Source organism: Emydura macquarii, unplaced genomic scaffold, assembly GCF_026122565.2.
Source record: "Emydura macquarii macquarii isolate MOO-44397 ecotype Brisbane River unplaced genomic scaffold, CSIRO-AGI_Emac_v2 contig_3240, whole genome shotgun sequence".
Lineage (NCBI taxonomy): Eukaryota > Metazoa > Chordata > Testudines > Chelidae > Emydura > Emydura macquarii.
Window position 1 is genome coordinate 815,804 of NW_027133377.1, and position 23,734 is coordinate 839,537.

Here is a 23,734-nt window from a genome sequence, read left to right on the forward strand (position 1 = left end):
CCAGAACTGCTTGACCTTGGAATTGTCTCAATAAAAGGTATAGGCAAAGAGTCAAGAGAGCATTCCTGTTTGCACAAATCAACATGCAAAAACGTTTCTTAGATTGTAAGCTCTTTGGGGTAAGAACCGTCTCTTTTTTTTTTTTTTTGTACACGGCCTAACACAGTGGGGCTCTAGCCTCTACATGCTATTGGAAGGCAAATAATAATTTCTTATGGTAATAATGTATGCATTTAATAACTTTCCAATGAATGTAAGGCTGATATCAGTTTAAAAAAAAAAAGACCCTCAAACTTTAAGTGCCAACTTATTTTTCATATGTTCAGAAAATAACAATGATTAAATTCTAGAAGTCACTGAAATAATGACTTTTCTCCTGTTTACTATTTGAGTAGTTCTAGTAGGAGTAATAAGGGATGTTTCTCAATTGCTGCAATTTGATTTCAATTTATGGGTCACTTGGAGATGAAAAAATGGGTTTGCCCATTTTTGCAGTTTTGATTGTATTTAAAAATATCAGAAATGTCAAATCTCGTTTTTTCTGTTTTTGTTGGAGCTGTTTGTGGGAGTAGATGATAGGAAATTTTACAAAATATTCTAACCAATCATAGGCAAGCATTCCAGCCTGGAAAATAGGTGGGATTACATATTGGAGGAACTGTGTGAAACTTAATTGAGGCAGGAACTTATAGTTGTTTATAGTTGTTTATAGTTCCTTAATTGAGGCAGGAACCTTATAGTTCAGGTTGTTTAAGACCTTTTTATCTTTAATGCGTTTAATGCCTGGACAAATGGTTGGAAGAAAACCTTTTTTTTTTTTGGTGAGACTTAACACTCTGCCTATTCAGTTAAGGACAGAACATGTCCATTCTATATGTTTAGGGTCCTCTAAGAAAAAGTCTGCAGCAGAAGAGGGAGACCAGACTTGATATTCCTTTATATTTTATATATAACATTATATTAAAATAAATAAAGCGGGAAAATATTATTTGAAAAATATTTCAGGCCTGGGACTCAGGAGATCTGGATCTGCTGCCAGAGCTACCTGCTGTGTGACCGTGGACATGTCCTTTCCTGGGTCACAGTTTCTCCATCTATAAAATGGAGATAATGATAGCTACTTTCTGTTTGGAAGTGCTCTGAGATATATGGATGAAAAGCACTAACTATGTAAGAGTTAAGAAAAACTTCCTCACTGTCAGGGTGGTTAATTGCTGGAATACATTGCCTAAGGAGGTTGTGGAGTCTCCATCACTGGAGATTTTTAAGAGCAGGTTAGACAAACACCTGTCAGGGATGGTCTAGATATTACGTAGTCCTGCCATGAGTGCAGGGGACTGGACTAGATGACCTCTTGAGGTCCCTTCCAGCCCTATGATTCTAAGAGCTAAGTATTGTGCCTATCAAGGAACAAAAAAGGGCTTTCAGACACTCCCCCCTTCACGGATCACCTTTAACTGTCACTGTACCTGTAACCCAGCCTTATTGAGCTTCAGCATTGTGGCAAATTACATGAAAGAGCACATGTGGTTATGGAACCTTTACATAAGCCCTCTCTTGTTTGGAAATTGAGCAGTTGCTGACAATAGTCTTCAGCAAACCGTGGCCCTGAACCAGTACTGAAAAATACATAAATGTTAAGTAAAGGAGACAAACACTTTTATTGCAGCTAATGTTTTAGGGGTACCCACTGCTGAAAACCCTGTCAACATCAATTCAGTTTCTCAGAATATGCAGGAGCTACAGAACATATGGAAAATAAGGGTCCTGGTAAAGCAGAATTTTCTTGGTGTTTGTCATTTAAAACAACTTTGACCTTTTTTGTATTTAAAACCCCCTCAAATATTTATGTTCAAGAGAAATAGTGCAATAACAAAGCTAATATAATTGTATGTTCTATAGGGTATTATATGTTGTCATAATAGAATTGTATATTATATGGGCCAGATCTTTGTCCCTGCTCTGGCTCCTTTGCACTCCACTGTGAGTTTAAAGCACTTGGAAATCTGGCTTAACTGGCTACCGGAAGACTGCCCCAGCATGAGGAATTTACTGTTGTAGCGTTGTTACCCTCCTCTTAGTCCCTGACCTGGGGGTTTGGCCAGGGAGCCACTCCATCTGGCTAACCTTTGGCTTCTATTACTAAATGGCACAACTTAGAGTAGCCCTGAGGCTTCCAAACAGAGGTGGCTTAAAGCCAGTTTGTGGTCCTCACACCCATGCTGTGCTGGGTGCAGAAAGGCTGTTTCCAAGGATAGGGTCCTTTATATATTAAATATTCTGAAAGTATGTTGTCTCATCGGAAACTTCTAAAATATAGGAAGCTTTTTCACCATGAATTAGCAAGAATATGTGCAATTACATAGTTACAGCAAAAGTAACATGATGGTGAAATCTGTATAGTGAAGCTGACATCAATATTGTTCTCCCTGTAACCGCTTCACAATAGTGTTTTGTTTGTCATTGTCTTTTGTGTGCTATTTCTGTGCTGAGTCTTGGAGTATTAACACTCTTAAAATGATTTTCAGAATTGCGTATTCAACTGCTGCATCTAATATGGAAATGACATACTATAAATGGGAAATCCACTATGTAATTTTTATTCCATGATGGATTGTCACATAATTGGTGTATGATACTGCCAAAGTAGAGGGGAAATCTTAACAGAAGTAGAATAACTTGTTTGATGTTACTTCTACAGTTCAGACAAGTTGTATGACATTCCCTAGTGACTGTTTATCAAAGTAACAGGAGGAATTTTGTATTTACAGAATTCTCTAAAAATTCTTTTTTACTTTTATTGCTCACGTTGTTTCTATTTTAAGGTCTTGGTTTATATGATCAAATCATATTTTCTAACCCGCTTCATTTAATCATGTCTGTAGTTTTACCTGGTATTTTTATTCTTAAGGTGGCTTTTTTGTTTATCAAAATTTCTGTATCTGGAGTAAATATTATAGAAAAATTAAAGAGAAACAAGTTAAAACCCTCAGGTTAACCTAGGCTACAGTGTCATACAGAAGCTTCAGGAAGGAGTAGAAATGGTGAAGAGATATAACACTTGTCCCAAATTATGTGCAAACAGTATGTACTGTAGGACTTGCATTTATAGGAATTGACATGAGACTGATCTGATTTTTAAAATTATACAGATGTTGTGCTCTTTGATAAATGGTGTAATAATAATCCTTAGCAGTGCTACTGGCAGCACATCCTTATCTTAGAATGTGCTTTGTATGAAGAAATCTGACCACTTGTATTAAAAAACAATGGACCCCAACCCCAAAAAAACAAACGAACAAACAATGCTTTGCACTTACCTTTGTAATATGTTTGTGCAATACACAATAAGGCCCTGTCCTCTAGGCACTACTACAAATAATTCAGTCCTTTTTATCTGAGGATTTCAAAGTATTTATTTACAAATACTAATTCATTAAAGTTTCTCAATACCTCTATGGAAAGACTAAAGATATGGCAGGTAGTCAAGTCACGAATTTAAAGATATCCAAAAGCTGTTGTTTGAAGTAGTTTGTCATAAAAAAAAATAAAGTGATAAATTGTATGGCCAGGCGTAAAAATATAATTTTTTGTGATCTTATTTAAAATCTAGATTATCTAGAATAAGGATTCTCTTAACTTCCCTGTAAAACACCCCACACATTGTTGATGTATTATAAACCATAAGTGAGTGAAGGGTACATTTACTGAAAAAATCAAAGTGTATTTTTATGTTGAGCATGAAAACTTTCCTATTCAAGCCTGATGCATCTGTGAAAACTGTAGAGCTGTTGGAAAGATACGTAGCCCTCCAGCTGATGCATAAATGTTGTACACTTATATTTGAATTTCTAGCCATGTCAAAAAATGGGCATAATTTAACAAGAAATGTAAAAGCTTACTGGATGCTGTAAGGAAACAATTTTAAAGAAACTAATGCTATGATTATTCAGGCCTGTCCTTAGTCACCTCCAGATCTGCTTTTCTTGGTGTTATCTTCCCACTGAACCCTAAAACATGCTGTCAATTGCACAACAGTTAGCATTACAGCTAATGGTGCCAGAGTCCTAGTGAAATCATTATTGTATACTAACTGGTTTAGAGGAGACAGCACAATGTCTGTGACCCAGAAGGTTGTAAGGTGTATTGCAACTCCGCCTGTGTCAGCTCTGTGACTGAGCTGGCCTGACCTTAATGCCTTGCATTTTAAACCTGTTATCACATGTCTCTGACACTTGTCTCCTTTGTGACTTTTTTTACAAGCATTTATGGTGCTCAAGCCTGAGTGTGACCAGAGTATTGAATCCCCACTCCCAAGCTTTTGACCTGAAGTGATATTTTAGCTGCCTCCATTTTGACATCCATTCCATTTGTGCGTACATACACCTTCTGTATTGTATTAAAGCCACTAAGAGGGAATTATTGTTGCTCCTAGCATCCACATCTTATATTGGCATTCCAGGGAAGTGTAGCATATTTTGCTTGTACACAGTCCCAGTTCCCTCCCCATGGAACATAACCTATTGCCCAGCTGCACCATTCCCTACTACTCAGATATTGAGCACCTATGAAGGGAATAAAAGACAGATTTATGTGGTAGTGGAATGTATCATGTATCTGGCCTTCCTTTCAGTGTGGTTTCTATGGATTCTTTTGATGTAGCTTTTCACTGTGTACTTAGGCATGAGTATATCCCCCTCTATATGACTACGTTCCACAGCACACTAAAACTTTACAGGTACATTCTGCAGTCATGATCATAACATTCCAGATGTTTGATGAACCACATAGTGGTGTTCGTGGCAAAGGACCTACTAGTAGGCTGCTTAATGGAACATATAGAAGCAATGCAGAAAAGCAGCCGGATAATGGCTTTAAAAAATTGCTCAAGGTCTTCTGTTCTTATTCTATCTGGGGGATATAAATGTTTGTTTTATTCCTAATTTAAATTTTGTACACGTTCTCCCCTACACTTTCATTCCATGCCTTATATGAAGAAACTGCAAAATTTATGCCCTATTTAAGGTGGTAGATTTCTCTCAGTAACTCGTTCTGTATGGAGAATACATACGTTAACATCCACAAAGAGTTAAGTGCAATAGCAACAAAAGATTATCCAAAGGCTTATACATCAGCAGAATTGTGATTTAATGAAGGCACCAGCCCTTATTTCTCAACAAAACTACTTATAATGTGGAGATGAGTTTTCTGGATTTTGTGCGAATCTTTTTAATATAGCCAGGGAGCTTTGAATGGAACTTGTACTTTTGATGGTATTGTACATATTTAAATAGCTTAGCTAACTGTTTTCCTTTTAAAATCCTTATTCATATTCAATATATTCTCTCTTGTACTTATTTTGTGTTTATGAAAGTATGGGATGAGTAGCACTGGCTAACTAACCTCTACATATTATTGCCACGTTCTCCCACTGTGCCTCATTGACCATAGCTGACGTTTAGTTCTTTAAGATAAAATATCGAAAACCTTTGACCATTTTATGGTTACTGGGAGAAAGTGTGATGAAGTATTGTCTGATCATATTGTTCTGTTGGCTGGCTATTTGTGTTTGTGATGTTTATTTACATATGCCTAATAACTGTCTTAGCAACATTCTAAAATATGTATTTTAAAGAGAACTTCAGGTTGTTAATGTCTGTGCACAGTTGAACTTGATGTTCTTTGAGTCTTCTCTGGATTCCCACTTGCAGATGGGGTATGGTGCCCCCTGAAGTTACAGAATCTCTACCAAAGCCTTGTCCATTGGAGCTGTACTAGAGTCTCCTAGTGACGTCAACTACTCATGTCTTAGCGTACATACGGGAGGGCATCCCCTATCTGCCTCAGTTCCTTTTCTTCTACAACGAGGAGCATTAGGAGTCTTGCTACCACTGCTTAGGAGATACTAGCTTCCTGTTTAATTTAACTTAGTCTAGCTTAGTTTTTAGTTTATCTCTTGTCAGAAGAAAGAAGAGCCTTTCCCATTTGCAGTCTCAGGATGATCAGAGCATTTCCAATGAAGGACTTTTCCTGTTTCTCCCAGCACCTCATTGTAAACTCTCTGGTGGTTTCTGCAGGCATGAAAAAAATCTGAGTGCAAAGAACTCTCACTCAGCTCTTGTGGATGAGGAAGATCATGATTCTCCCACAAGTGGGAATGCACAGAGGCCCTTGGGGAGGAAAGTTACTAGTAACTGTTGTTTGAGAGTCTCTTTGGCGCATTCATACTTCCTGCCCACCTCCTCTTCTACCTCAGAGTTCTCTTCACATTTGGGGGCTCTATGGTCCAGGAGAAAGAACTGAGGGTGGTAATGGCTGCACTCCCTTATACATTGATATTGGTCATTGACCTCACATAGTTCAATGGACTTTGCTTTGGTTGAGGTTCCCTGACTCAACGCCAAGGAGTGCCATATCCCACCTACAAGAATGGTCAGAGGCAACTCTCAAAGAACAGTTACTTGTAAGTGACCTTTATTGCTCACTGTGAATGATCATTCAGCTACATGGAGCAAATCCTTACAGTCGAAAAGCCATTTCATATAGGTGGTGGGTTTTGTTTCTAGTTCCTCTCCACATCCTTCCTTACACTGATCAGTGTATTCAGTTATAAGGATCAGACTAGAAATTATGGGTAGTTTGCAAAAGCAGGAAAGAAAAGGATCCTTTTGTGAGCCAGTAAGGTAAAGAATGTTGGATTATACAAGTGCCATTTGGAGCCATATATAACTTGACTAACCAGCCTTGGCATTACAATACCTAGCAGAACGCGCTCTCCTTGTAAGATGGAGAATTTCCTTGTTATGCACAATTCCATTCTGGGCAAAACCCATTGTTTCATGGATCCATGTTCAGATGTCCTGGTCAAAAGGGAATTTGCCCAGATTGATTCTTGTAATCGAATCCCAGTGTACTCCAAATATTATATTTTACAGAGTGGCTAATGTTGGGTAATAAAGGATAATAGAATATTTCTGCATATTTGGGGTCAGATCCTTCAGAGTGACTGCTTTGCACTGCACTGCAGGCATTGCCAGTTAAGAAGGGATTGCTTCTGTGCAAGGAGGATTCCTCCATTGCATAGAGATCCTGGAACCACTCCCCCATCCCCCCCCCGATGGTCACCAAAGTGGAGACAAGGCATGGCGGCAGGGCCAGACCATGCATTTGCTATGTCACTCCTCTGCTACTTGAGGCTGTTTCTAGCCATAGTAGGGCTGCTCGGATTGGGGGAGTGCAAATAAGATCTTTCATACCTACTTTGCGCACACATTCCTCCTTCTCCTTCCCCTCTACCTGTGCTCTGTGCAGATTAGCTACACCAAAGAATTTGGCCCTAGATGCTTTTCATCAAGTCAAATTATCGTGCATAAGAATAGATATTTTTATTATGAATAATAAGAGTCTTTTCAACTTGTTAGTGTTCAAAAATTGCAAGGAAAGCTAGTAGGAAGATGCTTCTCTGATATCATCTGTATATTGTCTTATGCTATATTTCTTTTCTAAATATTTTTAAAAAATAGAACCAGTGGACCATTACTTTAGGTTGCTGAATCAAAATTTCTGATTGCAGCAGCTGGCAAAGATTGGGTATCTGGTACATTTAAAAAAAATGCAGGAATATTCTATTTATCTGTTAAAATTAATCATGCTTGGTGTTCTGGGAGACTTGGGGGTTCCTCTGTTTGTGTTAATGCATTGTGTTATAGGGAAATGGAGATGGATGGTTTGAGCATGTTTGTTTTGGACATATTTTTTGCTATTGTAATCTGTAAATCCCTTTCGTTGGGCAATAGGATGATGAAAACAATAACGCGTCTTCACAAGGCTATGATGTTAATTGAATACTTTACAAGCAATTCTTGGATTTGGAACACTGAGAATGTCAATATGCTAATGAACCAACTAAGCCCTGAAGACAAAAAGGCAAGTAATCTTTTGTGTAACTTACACTTATGAGCCATTTATGGATTTAAAAGAAGTGAATCTATTCACTTAAGACTGGATAATGGAAATTTAATTAAAATAAATATTGCTTCTTTGTGATCCAGTTGGATCAGCTATTTAAAAAAAAAATCAAACTGGTAGCTTAACTTTAACTGTCTATGATTTTTCTTTACACCATGAATAAAGGTAGGGGAGGGGTGTGTGTGTGTGTGTTTTCTACTTTAGCTTTCATAACTTTTTCTCTGATGTGGTAAGGATGTAATTTGAATAAAGTGGTTTTTAAAATATGTTCCAAATTAGGCAATAACCTAACTTAATCAGTTTTTTAATAACTCTATGCCTTTTTCATATGAGGGGAGAGGAGCTATGCTTGCTAAAATAACTTATGAAAATGGATTTCTAGTGCAATCTGTTCCCCTGTATTTTGATAGTAAAAAATGGCTCCATTCTATGGTCTGTGAGAAATAGTAGTAGAACCATGCATTGTTCTTGTGACGCTGGCAGACCAGGTGCCAGCTCTTGCCAGGGTTTTCGGCCTCAGCTGAGCACTGAGAAATTCACTCTTGGAAACCAATCTAGTTCACCTGTGTGTTAGCATGGTTAATATGGGTACTGGACTTATAACTGTGTGTTTTGTGTTTGGATTTTATGAAATGCTTGTAGGATGCTGCAATTATTGATCTCACTTATCTCTATAGCCCATGAAATAAAGTTATATTGAGTGTTTGCATTGTAAACCTCTGTAATTGTGTAACTCACCAAACAGGAAAAGACTAATTGATTAAGGTAAATGATCGTCCTGCACACAGGATGACCCATTGAAGGCAAATGGTGTACTGTATAACATTAAAGGACTGAGACTTTGATTGCATGCCTAGCTCCCTCCAGGAAGGAGAGACCTGTGCATGAACTTGTCCCTTAACCTTCAGTTTGGGGTAAGGGGAGATAAAAATCCCTGACAAGGAGTAACTGGAACTTTTCATTCTGTCTGGACTCTGAGGGGCAAAAATTCCTAAACATAAGCAAGGGGCCTTGTCTATACTTAAAAAATAAGTTGACCTAACATAGGTTGACTTACACCCACTGCTGTAATGACAGCAATGGCTGATGTCCCCACTTCCCTCCTTGGGTCAGTGCAGTGCATCCTCACCAGGAGCACTTCCACTGACGTAAGGGGCAGTGTCTCTCAGCTCCCTGTCAGGAGTCCAGAGGGTCCTGGGCTCCCTGTGGATCCCTCCCTTCCCCCAGTCTCTGGTCCCTGCATCGTGGCTCACAGCCAGGAGCCAGGCTTGCAGCTGCTCCTGGCTTGCCCATGTCCTGGCTCGAAACCCAGCTCCGGGAACCAGCTGCCCAGGCTTGGGTTTTCTTGTCAATTTCTCCAAAGCAGTGAAATTGACAAGAAGGACAGCCCCACCACTGATGTGAGGGGATGCAGTGTCTACATTGACACTGCATCTCCCTAGCTATGCCGACAAAAGCCCTACACCTCTCGTCGAGGTGGTTTTATTTTGTTGAAAAAACTGACTTTTGTAGACAAAACTCTAGTGTGGACCAGGCCTCGCTTGGTGAAATCTAATTATAGAACATACCAGCAGTTTGGGGTGTATGCCTTGCTTTTTGACAGTATGCCCTGAGATAGGCACTCACGGTTATGAGCCACTCCAGCAGCATGACTCTTGGCATAGTCTTGGCAGGATTCACATGACACAGGTCAATTGGGCTTCTAGATCATAACGCCAGCGCTGTTAAAAGTTTAAGTGGAATATTGAGTGTTTTTAATGGTTAAAGATTAGTCACAATGAGTGAATCACAGTCATATGAGGGTCTTGACACAAAAGACCTTGGAAAGTTATGTAAATATAGGGGAATAGCCCATAAAAAGCCTCAGATCAGGAACTGAGAGCTTGGCTCCTAAATTTGACCAGGAGTCCAAAGAGCCTGCTGCCCCAGGCGCTGCAGGGGAACAGGCACAATTACAATACCTGGCAGCCTAGGAAGTATGTGAACGTGAGAAAATGATGGCAAGCCGCGGATCAGGGATACCAGAGAAGCCCAGGGGGCTGAGGCGTGAGCCTACCATAGACTCATGGAACGATGAGAGATTGAGGAGAAAGCTCACACATTGCAGCTCAAAATACTGGAGCATCTTCAGCCAATGAATAAATACCCTTCCCAGCACCAGGAAATGGGAGACAATCTGCCCGATTTACAAAGAGATGGACAATGTGAAAGAGTTCCTGTCCACCTTTGAGAGAATGTGTGGAATCCACCAGATCCCAGAGGATAAGTGGATGCCTGTCCTCTTGACCAGATTAACTGGAAAAGCCAGACAAGTTTTTAATGGTATGGAAGAGAATGATGCTCAGATGTATAAAAAATTTAAAGAAAATATATTGCAAAGGTTTAAAATTACACCTGAGTTTTATTGATTGGAATAGAGAAATCTTAAAATGTTTGACAATATCACTTGTTGAATATGTGCATAAAATGTATAATTATATCAGAAAATGGAGAATGGGAGTGGGGGCTGAAGGTGATTATGAAAAGCTATTTGATCTGATGTCCCAGAAGCAATTGTTATGGGTAGTTATGCATGAGGTGAAGGGAGCCATCTGTGACAAAAAAAAGAGTTTGCACAGTTTTGGAGGTTGCAGAAATTGCTGGTGAATATGTTGAATTAAGGGCTCCAGGGGGAGAGAGTGCAAATTCCAGGAGAAGGGAAATCTTCCTGTCCCCCAGCTTGAGGGAGTCTGGGAATTAACCTAACCTCAATTTCGATTTAAAAAATACTCAGCGGAGTCCAGGTTTTAAACCCCCTAACCCTAAGGGAAGGCAGGTAGTCTGCCATCACTATAGGGCTCCCAGACATATAAAACCAAATTGCCCAAAACTTCAGGTTATCCCACAATCCATACCCATAACCCTCACTTTGTGTGCCACTATCATTGCCACATGGCAACAATAGAGGAGGTGAATGGCCCAGTGAACTGTATTAGGACTGAGTCCTGGGAAGGTAGTGAAGAGTTCATTAGGGATGCTCAAGTAAATGACAAATTGTAAGAGCTGGAGGGACACAGCATCCCAAGTCACTTTGGTTAAGGAAAGTTTTTGGTAAGGGAGGAAGATAAACTCTGACCAGAGTATATATTGGCTTTGGCTGGGTTCTCTGTAACTGTGCCTTTGGCTAAGGTTCAGCTTGAGCAGGAAGATTTTAAGTGTGAGGTCTTTGTAGCATCAGGAATTTGCTTCCTGCTGATATTTTAATAAGTGATAACATTTTAACCATGTGTCACAGCCAGAGAGAGTGTGGTTCTAATTCACATGTTTTGTCTGTGGAGAGTGGGGGGGGGGGGGGGGAGATGCGAAGGGAAGGGAATACTTGTAGTCCTTTGTCTGCTAATAGGACCAGTTTGTTTTCAGAGGAGAAATTTGAAAAGTGGTGGAATTTATCAGAATCTTCTCTGAACTTAAGTAAGACTCAAAAGGACTTTATGGCAGTTCAACAAGCTAACCCTTCTCTGGGTCAAGAGAAGGTTGCAGTTCAGAATAATACCCCAGCTGGGAATGGAAATGGTAGATTTTGTTTGTTACAGAGATATCACACAGATACACCTATATTAGAAGCATAAGCGGTTAAAGGGACCTTGCAAAGCACCATTGCAACCTTAATCAAAGAGGTGTTTACCAGAGTATCTGTGAATATTGTAGGGCCCCTCACTAATTAAACCTTTTAGGCATAGAAAGAAATATACACTTGCGGTGGTGGATTCTGCCAACAGTTACTCTGAAGCTACAGCACTAATATTGAAGCTGACATGGTGTCTACTGTCCTATAAATTGTTTTTAGCAGAGCAGGTTTTCCCTGGGAAATCTTGTCAGACCATGGTGTAAATTTCATGTCTGTAATTTTCACAAAATTATGGGAATTGTGTGGGGTGAGCCATATAAAGGCCTCTCCCTATCATCCAGAAACTAATGATCTGGTGGAAAGATTTAATGGGACGTTGAAAGCTATATTGAAGATGTATGTTACCAGCCGAGAGAGTGACTAAGATATGTTACTTCTTTATTCGTTGTTCGCATAGAGAAGTCTACCCCAAGAATCTACTGTCTTTGCCTCGTTTTGATCTACTTTATGGGAGATGTGAGGGGCACTTTAGATTTGATTCAAGGCTCTTGGAGGGTAGTACAAAGGAGACACTTCCCTACAGGCTGTCCTATGTCACTCATTTTAAAGAGAATTTAAAGGTTATGATGGATTTATTGCAGCAGAACCGTGAAAGGAGTCCGATGACTCAAACAGTTTGGTATGACAGGCATGCTGAAGAAAGATCTTTTGACATAGGGGATTTGGTGTTAATGTTGATTCCAGTGAGGAAGAACAAAATGGGAGATTTTTGGGAAGGACTTTTTGAGGTGATAGAATGAATGAAATCACATATGATGTAAGGAAGAGAGGAGCTGTACAAACTGTATGTGTCAGTAGATTGAAAGCTTACTATGAAAGGGAGATGGTCATGAATATGCTGATGAGGGAACATTTACTGCCCCTTTGATTGATTTGGTTAGGGAGAGTAAGGAAGCAATTCCTTTGGAGAGCACTGAGATGTGTGAGGGTCTGAACACGACCCAAAAGTAGGAGATTTTAACCCTCCTGAAGCACCACAGACAGATATTTTCAAACCTGCCAGGTTTAACTGACAAGATTGTACATTCCATTGAAACTCAGGGCCACGTCCTCTCCTAGAAAAGTATAGCATGCTAAAGGAGATATGCAGAAGCAAATTTAGGACGAAGTGGAAAACATGCTGGATATGGGGATGATTACTAAATCAAAAAGCCTGTTGGCATCTCCTATTGTGATGGTACCTAAAAAGGACAAAAACCATGAGGTTGTGTGTGGACTTAGAAGGTTAAATGCTATTACCCAATCTGACCCATATCCTATACCCTGACTAGAGGACCTGAGGGATCCATTGGGGGTGCAAAATTCATAAGCACTCTGGACTTAACTCCTGGGCAGTGGCAAATTCCCTTAGATGCTGATGCCCAAGAAAAATCTGCTTTTATAGTGGAATCTGGCCTATATGAGTTTAAGGTTATGCCTTTTGGATTAATTTAATGCAGGGGCCACCTTCCAGACGCTTGTCAATGAGGGGATTGCGGACCTTTTGCAGTGCCTGTATAGATGACTTGGCTCAACACTTGCCCGGTCAGTCTAGTCCAAACAAATAAACAAAAAAATGTAAATCTGAGTCTAACTGGATTAAAATAAGTGTTGATGTGGGTGAATGCCATAGCTAAGCTTTAATATGGTTTTCATACAAAAATAAATCCACATCCACATTATTCAGTAATAATAACAATAATATTTAAAGCACAGTTTTGCTTCTAAGGACAGGGCTGGGAAATGATCAGGAGTCACTCTTCTATGACAATCCTAAACTTTTTCCAAAACAAGAAAATATTTGAGAAGTAGCTCAGAGCAATCTTTGAGACAGCAGACATATGCTTGTTTACTCATTTCTTACAGAGTTCATAAATCACAAGGAACAAAGACAGAACAAGCTCCAGGTTTTTTTTATCAGTCCTGGGTTGATTTCTTTCAAGGACAGTTTTATAAAGCAGTAATAAGGCCCTTGAACCAAAATTCAGAAAGTGTAGTTAAAACTAAATAACTTTTATTACTCTGTGTCTATTCTGACACAGTTATTTTTGTTTAGTATGTGTCTGGGCCTTCTCACTAATGTCATTACATACACTCAGACTGCAACAGAAGAGCCAAATATGGTAACTGGTTCTTTCTCTCTGAATAAAGTTTTGGAATAGCCTAACCTAGTCTTCAGCACTAATGGGGAAAAAATGTATGTAAAGTTACCAAGTGATGTTCAGACAGTGTCAAAGACATCAAAGCAGTAATAGATAGTTCTATTATCTATAGCATGTTTTCCACAGCAGGAATATATGTGGAACACATGTATCTTAAGTACTTAATGTAGCACTTTGTAAACTTAATAAGATTCATTCTGTAGAAGCGCATCTAGAGAGGGGGAAAAACCATGTAATTATAATAATTTGCACTCTTTATAGTGAGTTTAGCTGAGGATCTCCAAACACTTTATTAAATGGTAACTAAGCTTCATTTACCATGGACAGAAGTAGCATTCATCTATGCTGGTTGTGCTGAGCACCTACAACTCATCTTAGCCTGGTCTTCACTAGATGATTTCATCATGTTTGAACACTATTATGAAGAGTTGACTTAGCAGACATGATGCTGGAAACAATTTGTCCTGGTCAGTTGTGGCCAGCATTTTGAATGCTAATACAGTTCTTCACTAGAAGACAATCATATTTGAACAAGCCCATTGAAAGTCCTCAGAAGATACTGTTCTTCAGAACCTTTCAGGTTCATATCCATAGTGCCTAGGCATTAGCACAACTAATAAATGTACATAGATGGAAGCACGTTCATTGGTCAGAAATGTTTTTTATTTTGATTTGGAGTATTCAAACTGATGATTTTTTCTCCCCCTTTTCCATTAAAAATTGAGCTCTGTTCCTTTATTCTTTCCTCCTTCTTTGATGGGATGTGTGTGCATGCATGCTCATTCTGGATGAAGATGTAGTAGAGTGTGTGATTATGAAAGAATGGTCAGGTGCAAAACCCCAAAGTTAATTAAAACAATTAGTAAAGAGCAAGGTAAACATGTATTGGGGTAAAGCAATATAAAATAACAGTATTAAATTAACAGTGATGTGATGTAAAATATCATGGTGAATATTGAGAGTGACACTAAATAAAAGTAACCTAAAAAAAGCAAATGATAAAGATTCATGTTTCCAAAACCTATTTTAAAAATTAGAAATATCCCAGAACTCTGGGTAAAATGTACTGAAATAACTAGCAAAATCTAGTGCAGCTACTTTTCTTCCATTAAACTGGAGATATTGTGGTGTTTTGATTTAAGTTTGAAGGCTGTGCAGAGTTTTAATAGGAGAGTGGAGACACTGCACTTTATACTTTTTGATCAGATAGAACAACCAGTTGGTGTCTGTGTCTTTAAACTTAATCCTAGATCTTCTTTCTTAACTAAGCAATTCTGGACTGCTAGTTTCCTGTTCTGACTTTCAAGGGAAACAGTATATTTTGTACTGCTACAAAGCCTTTGCTACAGAGAGGTTTCCTAAAATTGAACAATGTGCGTAAAGTAATTTTTGAACAAGTTAAAAAGTTAAATAATGAATGGAATTTCTTCTTGGTGTGAAACTACAATATAAAATCTTAAACATTTTAAATCATAACTTTAATTTTGAGAGCTTCCAAGCATAACTCATATTGGCACTGGAAAGTTTTATTTCTTGATTGTTTGACATGTATATTTGCATTTTATATGTGTGTCTTGAAATGTATGTTAATCTTTAGCATATTTTGTATATTGAGTTGTGAACATAAATTGGGAGGGAAGGAGGAGGAGAGATGATACTGTCTCCTGAGTTGTAGAGGGTTTATTTTCCCTGATATTTTCTTGTGATCCAAGTGAGCTGTGAAGCTGTTGGTTTTCTGAATTGGCAGCATGGATGCTGAGGAGTTAGCATATGTAATATCAACTTTCTTGAATCTGAATAAGTTACTGAGGAAATTTTTCCAGCTTACAGAACTGCTTACTTCACTTTTTCCTTTGTCATGAGCTCTCTAATTCTGTTATCTGAAAACTGTAGCATTTGTAAGATTAAAACCTCTAGAAAATTGTAAATGCCATGGCTGCCATCACAGATTCCTTTGAAATAAAGGAATCCAGAAATCCATACCGAAAAATGAAGTCCATAAAACTACCACAGCAATGAAGAAATTCCTAGATGGTAACCACATAGAGTACATACAGAATGTAAAGTGCCACAAGCCAAGTGTGCTTTAAAAGAACTGCATCTTTTTCAATACTGCATAGGTGACATAGAAAATGGCTGAAGGACTAAAATAACAAAATCTTAGACGACTCAAATGCCATTAAATAATAATACTAAAGAATAATGTAAATGCTATCAGTTTGAACACTTTACAATGGAAAACCATAGAATAAATATCTAGGCCTCCAAGTGCCTTGCAGGGTATATCTATACTGCAATTAAAAAGCCATGGTGGGCCCGTGCCATCTGACTTGGATTTACGGGGCTCAGGCTAAGGGGCTGTTTAATCGTGATGTAGACATTTGGGCTTGGGCTGCAGCCCAAGCTCTGAGACCCTCCCGCCTGAGCCTGAACGTCTACACCACAGTTAAACAGCACCTTAGCCCAAGCCCCATGAGCTGGAGTCAGCTGGCATGGGCCAGCTGTGAGTTTTTTATTGCATTGTAGACATCTTCTAAGGATAGTAGACATTTTCCAGATGGGGAAAATGAGGCACTGAGTGATTAGCTGTCTTGCTGAAGGTCACACATTAAGCCTGCAGTAGAGCCAGAATATAAAATCTAGATTTTTGGACTTCTGGTTTTTTTGTGAAAGCACAGGATGGAATTATTTCCTTGCAATCGTTCCGTGATGGAAGTATCTGATATAGTGACACATATCAATTTTTGTTCTTGAGTTATGAGATGGAAGTGTAAAGTTAATGTAATAATTTTTTCTTAAAAGAACATAACGATAAAACCTTTTTATGTAGGTGTTTAATTTTGATGTTCGACAATTACACTGGGCAGAATATATGGAGAACTACTGCATGGGAACAAAGAAATATGTATTGAATGAAGAAATGTCTGGGCTCCCTGCAGCTAGGAAACACTTGAAGAAGTAAGTTTATATTTCAGTTATTTCTTAATATATTACCTTTTCTGCATATTGTTTTTCCTATCCTTGTCTACCTCAGTCCCTTCTTGACTGATAATTTTATTCATAAAGAATGATAAAGCCAATGGAGTAAACTAATCCTTCTCTGACTAAGTGATAAATCTGTAGTTATCAGAGTTTGTTGCAGTGCTTTGTAAGACTGGTTCTGTGTGGAAATGAAAGGGTCTGTCTTTTATTCCCCCACTTTGAAATAGAGGGGCCACTATCATTTGGTTTCACTGTCTGCTGAATCCTTCTGTTGTAGCTCCTCCTCTTCTCCCCTCCCACCCCAGCACAGTGTGCAATGTATTTTTTCCATCAGAACTGTTCTGTCCAGTTCAGTGTTAGGAATGTTTCAGTCAAAGGTAGACTTTTCTGTTTTAAGCTTTCTTTCTGAGCTGCAAGTGGTTTGGGCTCTGGAGTTTCCTTTTTCTCAGGTCTGGTGTTCAATCCGGGCTGGGAGCTTGTTTAGCCATTTACAGTCAACAGCTGGCTAGAGTTTGGAGGAATCTACTTCTTGAATCTAGGACGATGTGGGGGCTTGGCAGAGGATTGGCCCTTCAGATAAACTACTACAGCACAGAACCTTTTCCCTAGATGGAGGATGAATAGGCTTTGGCAGCATGGGAATAAGAGAGTGGCCAGATTTAGTCTAGCGAAGCGAGAGAGATTTGGCTATGACATCATAAAACAGTATCTGCACTGGAGCAGGTTGGCAATTACCATCTTTGGAAAAAATGGCATGTAAAGCTCTCATTTCTGTTTCCCAGGTACCTGGGCTTTAGCTGGTATCCTTCCTTCTATCTGCTTTCACCGTGCCAACGTAGTTACTGTCCAAATTTGGTAGTCAGTGAATTTTCAATATGTCTACTTTCTAGGACTTAGTGAATGAAAGAGGTAAGCCTACTTTCCGAGTGGTCTGACCAATCTGCATGCAGAGCATACCTGTCCTACACAGGTTGTCATCAGTAGAACCCTTTTTACCCTTTCTAGAAGTGTTTGTGGCCATTCCAGCAGAGAAAGGGGAAGGAGCAATGTGCTGCTGTGTCTTGTCACTAGTGAGATAAAGAAAAAACTGAGCTGCACAACAGGAAGAAGAGCCAGCTAGAGATCATCCGAGCTTTATCTATTGAGCATTTCTACTGCCCGTTACTAAGGAGGAGTGAGAAGAGATGCTAATGTCATCTAGTGTCTGCAATTACAGTAACACAGTAGCTACAGTTACGGTGCTTAGATGAATTGGACATTATGTGAAAATAAACAAAAAAGCCAATAAATATCGTGTATTAAGGCAGCTTTGACTGCCTTCAGTATCTCATCCATACAGATACTGAACAACCCTTTGTTTACCACAAACTGTTAATTAATCCCTTTCACAAAAACTTTTCTTCTATTTTACTGTAGAGGTGCCATAATAGCTCCATGTATAAAGTTGTATTGTAATCCCTATCACTTTTATATGTAAACCCTACACAGCTGATTATGAGACCATTAAAATGTGTCTAGCTGCAACTGTGATATGTGCTATTGAAATTCATAAATGTAGTCTTGATATGTAGATTTCAGTGCAACTTTTACAGTGCTTAGAAGTTGTAATAAGTCACAATATAAGGTTTTGGGTTTTTTGGGGTTTTTTTTTAAATTGTGTTCAGTGTGAAGAAGGATCTATTTGACTAACCCAGATTGATTTTAAAATTCACCAAGCAGTTATCTAGCTTTGTAAAGAGGAGAATCAGTTTAATTACATATGTCTACCATAAGAACAGATCTCTCTAGTAAGGGAGCAAGAGAATACTTTTTATCTTACACAGATATAACTATATTTAAAAAAAAAAAAAAAGAGGCTGCAAACAGGCAAAAGATTCGTCCAATATAGAGAATAAAGTAGTTCTATTGTGTCTACTTGGCTGTGTTTTTTATGTATGTCTGCAACAGTCATACTAATGAATTGTGCTTTATTTTAAATAAAAAAAGAGCAAAAACTGAATGACAACAGATTAGAGAAGCTACAAAATCCTGTTACATGGTTCAGGACCACCATCTTGGATTCACACCTCTGAAGTCTGCCTATTTTCAGAGATGCATTACAAAGAAAATTAAGGGTTTTTTTAAAAACTTTTTAAATGGTCTGTCTTTGAAAGGAGTTAAGTCTAAAGTTGTAGGTGAGTTCTATGGTTCCCATAGCTGTAAAACTTGCATTTTTTTTGTTACCTAATACTTTGGATTGTGGCTATGCTGGAGATGAATGGTGCTTGTTATGATATCCCTCTGCCAATTTTTGGTGGCTAAATGGAAACTAAGGATTAGTGTCCTTTCTAAAAATACATGGGAAAACGACCACGTGTTGGACTTGAATTTACTTGATAAATACATTTTACTGTTGGCAGGTTACATTTTTCTTTATTTAATAATACAGTTTCTAACCCAGTTATGTGACTGACTTTACTCTCCATTCCTGCCAAGCCCCTTTCTCAATGATTAAGTGTGAACCCAGCCTTCTGGGATGACTGCAGATGAGCTGCTGCCCCTTCGTTCAGTTAATTTGTGCACAGTGCAATTCGGTGTGTGAGAAATGTGACACAACTTAAATTCCGTAACAAGTTAGAGATTGCACTTCTGTAGCATCTTTTATCTGCAGAGCTTGGTGTTTTCTCAACACTTACAATGTTTACATTTCTTTAATTCTTTGCCAGGTTAAGGAACATACGTTATGGCTTCAATACAGTTCTTGTGATCCTGATCTGGCGTATCTTTATTGCAAGATCACAAATGGCAAGAAACATCTGGTACTTCGTGGTTAGTCTGTGTTACAAGTTCCTCTCCTACTTTAGAGCATCCAGTACTATGAGATACTGAAGAGAAGAATTTTAGCATTAGGACATCTATGCACATGGTGGTCTAACTGCACAAAGCCTGTAAAATGTACTTAGTCATCTCATCTTTTGTAAAAACATGAAATCATTTTTGATCTGGAGTGTGAAATATATATAGTATAGTATATGTAATGTTTAATTGTGTATTTCATGAAAACTTAGAGAATAAAACAGTTGAATACTGGATCAAATTGGCATTAGACAAATGTGTTAGCATTTAAAAACAAAAAAAAAAAAACCCGCAGCAAGTTTAACTCTTTGATCTGGGAAAAACATTTGGACCACTGACCAATACAACTGTGCAATTCTGTCATGCATTTGATTGAAATCTGCCTTAACAATTAACTTCTAATTTTAATTTTTACTGTAAATAGGACATCAATAAGAACAACAAAATATTGACTGACTTATTTATTAAGGACTCTCCTAAATTAGTGAGTTTTGTCTATTTACAGGCCCACATGAGTGATTGTGGATCTTTGTAAACTACTGATGGCTCCTTATGTTGTTGTTCTGTTCTTGATTTTTATCATCTTCCTCTCACTTCCTTTCTCAAAGATTGTAAAGATATGACGAAGGCTCCTTCACTAAAAGAAATGCATCCCTCTTAAACTGAAAGGCTACTTGTCTGATCTAGTCTTCAAAATACACACATTGATTAATTCTGTCCTTAGATACCGCCATGAAACTTTTATTAAAGTCAGTGAGAATTATTTGCATGTCTGAAAGCAGAACTGATCCTTTTTACTGAAAAAAGAAGTAAAAGGGAAGGAAACATAACACTGAAAAGAACAGAGATGCAAGTTGTTGAACTTCTTCACCCTAAATAATGGGTAGATCAGGAACATAGAGACAATGCTTTAATAGTTACACATCTGAATAAAAATTAACCTCTTCCAGAGGAATTTCCATGTCCTTTGCTACTTTTTATATTATTCATAGATTTTTTTTTTTTTTAATTTCTGGTTTGCTAAAACAAATTGTATAGTCTCCATCAAGAGATGAAAATGGTTTAGCCAAGGTATGGTATCTCCAAGAACTGTAATCGCAACACAATTTTCTTACTATTGAAGGACTGAAGTTAACATACTTGCAAAAAAAAACAAAACAAAACAAAAAAAACAAATAAAAAAGTGATCCAACACAAACCTGCATTTTACTGGGCATGTAGGGAGAAGAGGAATCCTGCTTCTAAACTTAAGTACATCTTAAACAACAAATTAAGGAATTTATTAATTGACAAAATTCAGTCGCAAACTCTTGGCTAAAATTGAAGAAATCTATTTTTCTGCATGTTAATTTTGTTTTAACAGGAGAAATACATTTATAATGGCAAACAGCTGAGTTCTATTTTAATGTAACACTTAATGAATTTCCCATTAAATCTCAATTGCCTGCAATTCTATATTAAAACATTTTTAACATTCCTTTTATTTGACATACTGACCTGTATACCTACATGGTATGTTCTCATTAAAATGATCAGTTTGTACTGTACTTAAATCCAGTATGTGTTTGTGAATATGCTTGGAAAGGTAACTTTTGAATTAATCATTCAAAAATTACATACAACACACATATATTTGTTTTCTTGTCTCATTTGAAATAAGCGTGTAATGAGCTTATTTTGCTGTTCTTGTGAAAAGCCAACTTTAAAGGAAAACACCTTATTTCATGTGGGTCTATATCTAATTTTGGAAAGAGAACAGCTTCATTTGTTGAGGCTAAATACTCTGTAGTAAGTACTTAAAACCGTACTCCTTTTTAAGATACATGTGTATATATTATTTACAATGATACAAAACTATAATAGTCTAGGACCACACCATGAAGTGTGAGAGACGTCTGACTGTGGTTGAAACTACAATAAATTGTGGCTTTTGTGATTTGAGGAGTTACATTAGGAATATTATAGTTAAATGTATTTGTCATAGGTGCCTCCCTGTGCATCTTCTGTTTTTGGACTTGAAAACATACCTAGCCTTTTGATGAAATATAGATTTTCTGCAGAAAGTGCCTACAGTCTTCATGACCCACCTTTTCTGTTCTTGGTGTGTGGGCAAGCTTGGAAAGAGGCACAAATGTATCAAGATTGTGAAATTAATAGTAGTTTGTTAAACAACTTTTTCTCACTGTAACCATAACTTGTTTTTATATAGGTACTTTTAGTGATAATTCCTTTAAACTGAGCAACTGAGAACTATGAAGCCACTGAGTTGATTTTCTTGTCTATTACACTCTTTAAAGGAATCTGTGCTATTGAATGAATAAATAACTGAAGTAACTGCATCATTTTGAACATAAAGATATCTAATCTTTCCTATGTAAACTTTACCAGTTAAAAACCCCAGGCTTTTCTTTGTAATTGAGACTATGGTTAGTATGGATTACTATTTTTGTTTCATACACAAAATCATCAGTCACTGTTTAATTCATGATAGTGACTATTATCACATTAAGTACATTTGTTCTGTCATTCCACATGAATCAGCCATTAAAATTGTATCTGAAGGCACTTTTTTCCATACTAGAATACTATATTTTTGCTGTTTTTCATATTAATGTTTGCAGTTTTCTGTTTCCAGAGCTATAAATATTAATGAGAACATACTGGATCCATATTTTGATACCATAAGGCATGTCCTGTAGCTCACTAAATAACAGTGAAATCTCACTGTTACGTAGAAGGAAGAGCAGTCTGAAACAGGAAATGGTCATTAAACAGGTATACCGGTATTTAAAATATGGGACCATGGGAAAAGTGCTTTTTCCTATAATGGGGTTTTTTGCCATAGGAACAGATACTCTAAAAGAAATGTTAGATCTGTAAGCTTTTATAAAACATAAATAGAAACATTGGGTGCCTTTATTTGTAAACCAAAAATAAACAAATCCCTTAAATATGTTGTTATATTTGTTGCATCTTTACATATACTGAATTTCTCAAGTTTTTTTGAGTTAAATTGTGTGGAATACTTAACTGAAAACAGTATAACCTTGAATTCTGTAAATCCGATCTTGATAAATTCTTTGTAGTTACATATGCATATTTGTGTTTTCTTACCCTTACCAACTAGACTTTCTGTATCTCAGATACTGTTGTTTCTATTTAAGATGACAGAGCACAGACTAAGATTTTGTGAAGTGATACAAAAATGCCAGGAGTATTTGGTCCTATTGAAGTTTGTTACCTCACTATCACCACCTCTTAATTGGTAATGTCAATTTCTGTATATCTGAGTGCATGAATACTTCCTTTTGCAGGTAAAAGAGGTGAAGGTTAGGAAGAAAATGTATCTAAAGATGAAACCTAAGGAAACACTAGTTAACAACACAAGTTTATCCTAAGCAAATGTGCAGCACGGTGTGGTTTTGCAATAAGACATAGGCTTCAAGTTTGCATGAGTGAATTGCAACTGCTGTACTACAGAGATCCAAATTCTGGAATTTTTTAGGAGAATGCAGGATGAAGTACTGCTAGCTTTGTACAAAAACAATGTTCATAACTCACTGCGCCAAAGGCATGACATTCATGCTTCTTTTCATTTGCCCTTTGAAAGACTACACTGGTAAGCATGATGGGTTGACCTTGTTTGTTAATTCTTCTCTCTCTCTGTCTCACATACATACATACATATACTTTTAATATCTAGGATTCAGATATGGGAACAAAGATGCAAAAATAGATTAAAAATATTGCTAGTGCAGGAAATGATAAATGATGTACCAAATTTTATAACATTTCTTCATAAGTTATTCCTGATCTAGTATTAAAAATAATGCACAGGGATGGTTGTGTGGGACTGAATTAAACGTTGGGTCTGAAGTAAAACATATCTTTTTATATAGGAGAGATGAGATGTAGATTCAAATATTACCTAGCATTACCTTTGCATACTTCATATGACACTAGGGAACAAACTGATATTTTAATACAGAAACAAAGCTAGGACGCTGGTATAGAAAAAGGTCAGTAAGTGCTTAAACTCCATGCTGTCCTTTTAAAAAATGCTGCTCAACATTGATAAAATTTAAGTAAGTGTTCACTGTACTTGTGATTTGCTAGAAACTGCAATAGCTCAGCAAACAGC

At 37.6% G+C, this 23,734-nt stretch overlaps 1 protein-coding gene across 2 annotated transcripts in view; it reads left to right on the forward strand.

The window, feature by feature from the left end:
* FAR1 (fatty acyl-CoA reductase 1) overlaps window positions 1-22,682 on the forward strand; it is a 59,695-nt gene extending 37,013 nt beyond the window's left edge. For both annotated transcript variants that reach the window (XM_067532150.1, XM_067532149.1), the window contains 3 exons: window positions 7,797-7,926; window positions 16,607-16,734; window positions 19,464-22,682. In XM_067532150.1, coding sequence (XP_067388251.1) covers window positions 7,797-7,926; window positions 16,607-16,734; window positions 19,464-19,626 — 421 coding nt within the window. In that variant the 3' untranslated portion in view covers window positions 19,627-22,682. The remainder of the gene's footprint in view (window positions 1-7,796; window positions 7,927-16,606; window positions 16,735-19,463) is intronic.
* Window positions 22,683-23,734: the final 1,052 nt, after the last annotated feature.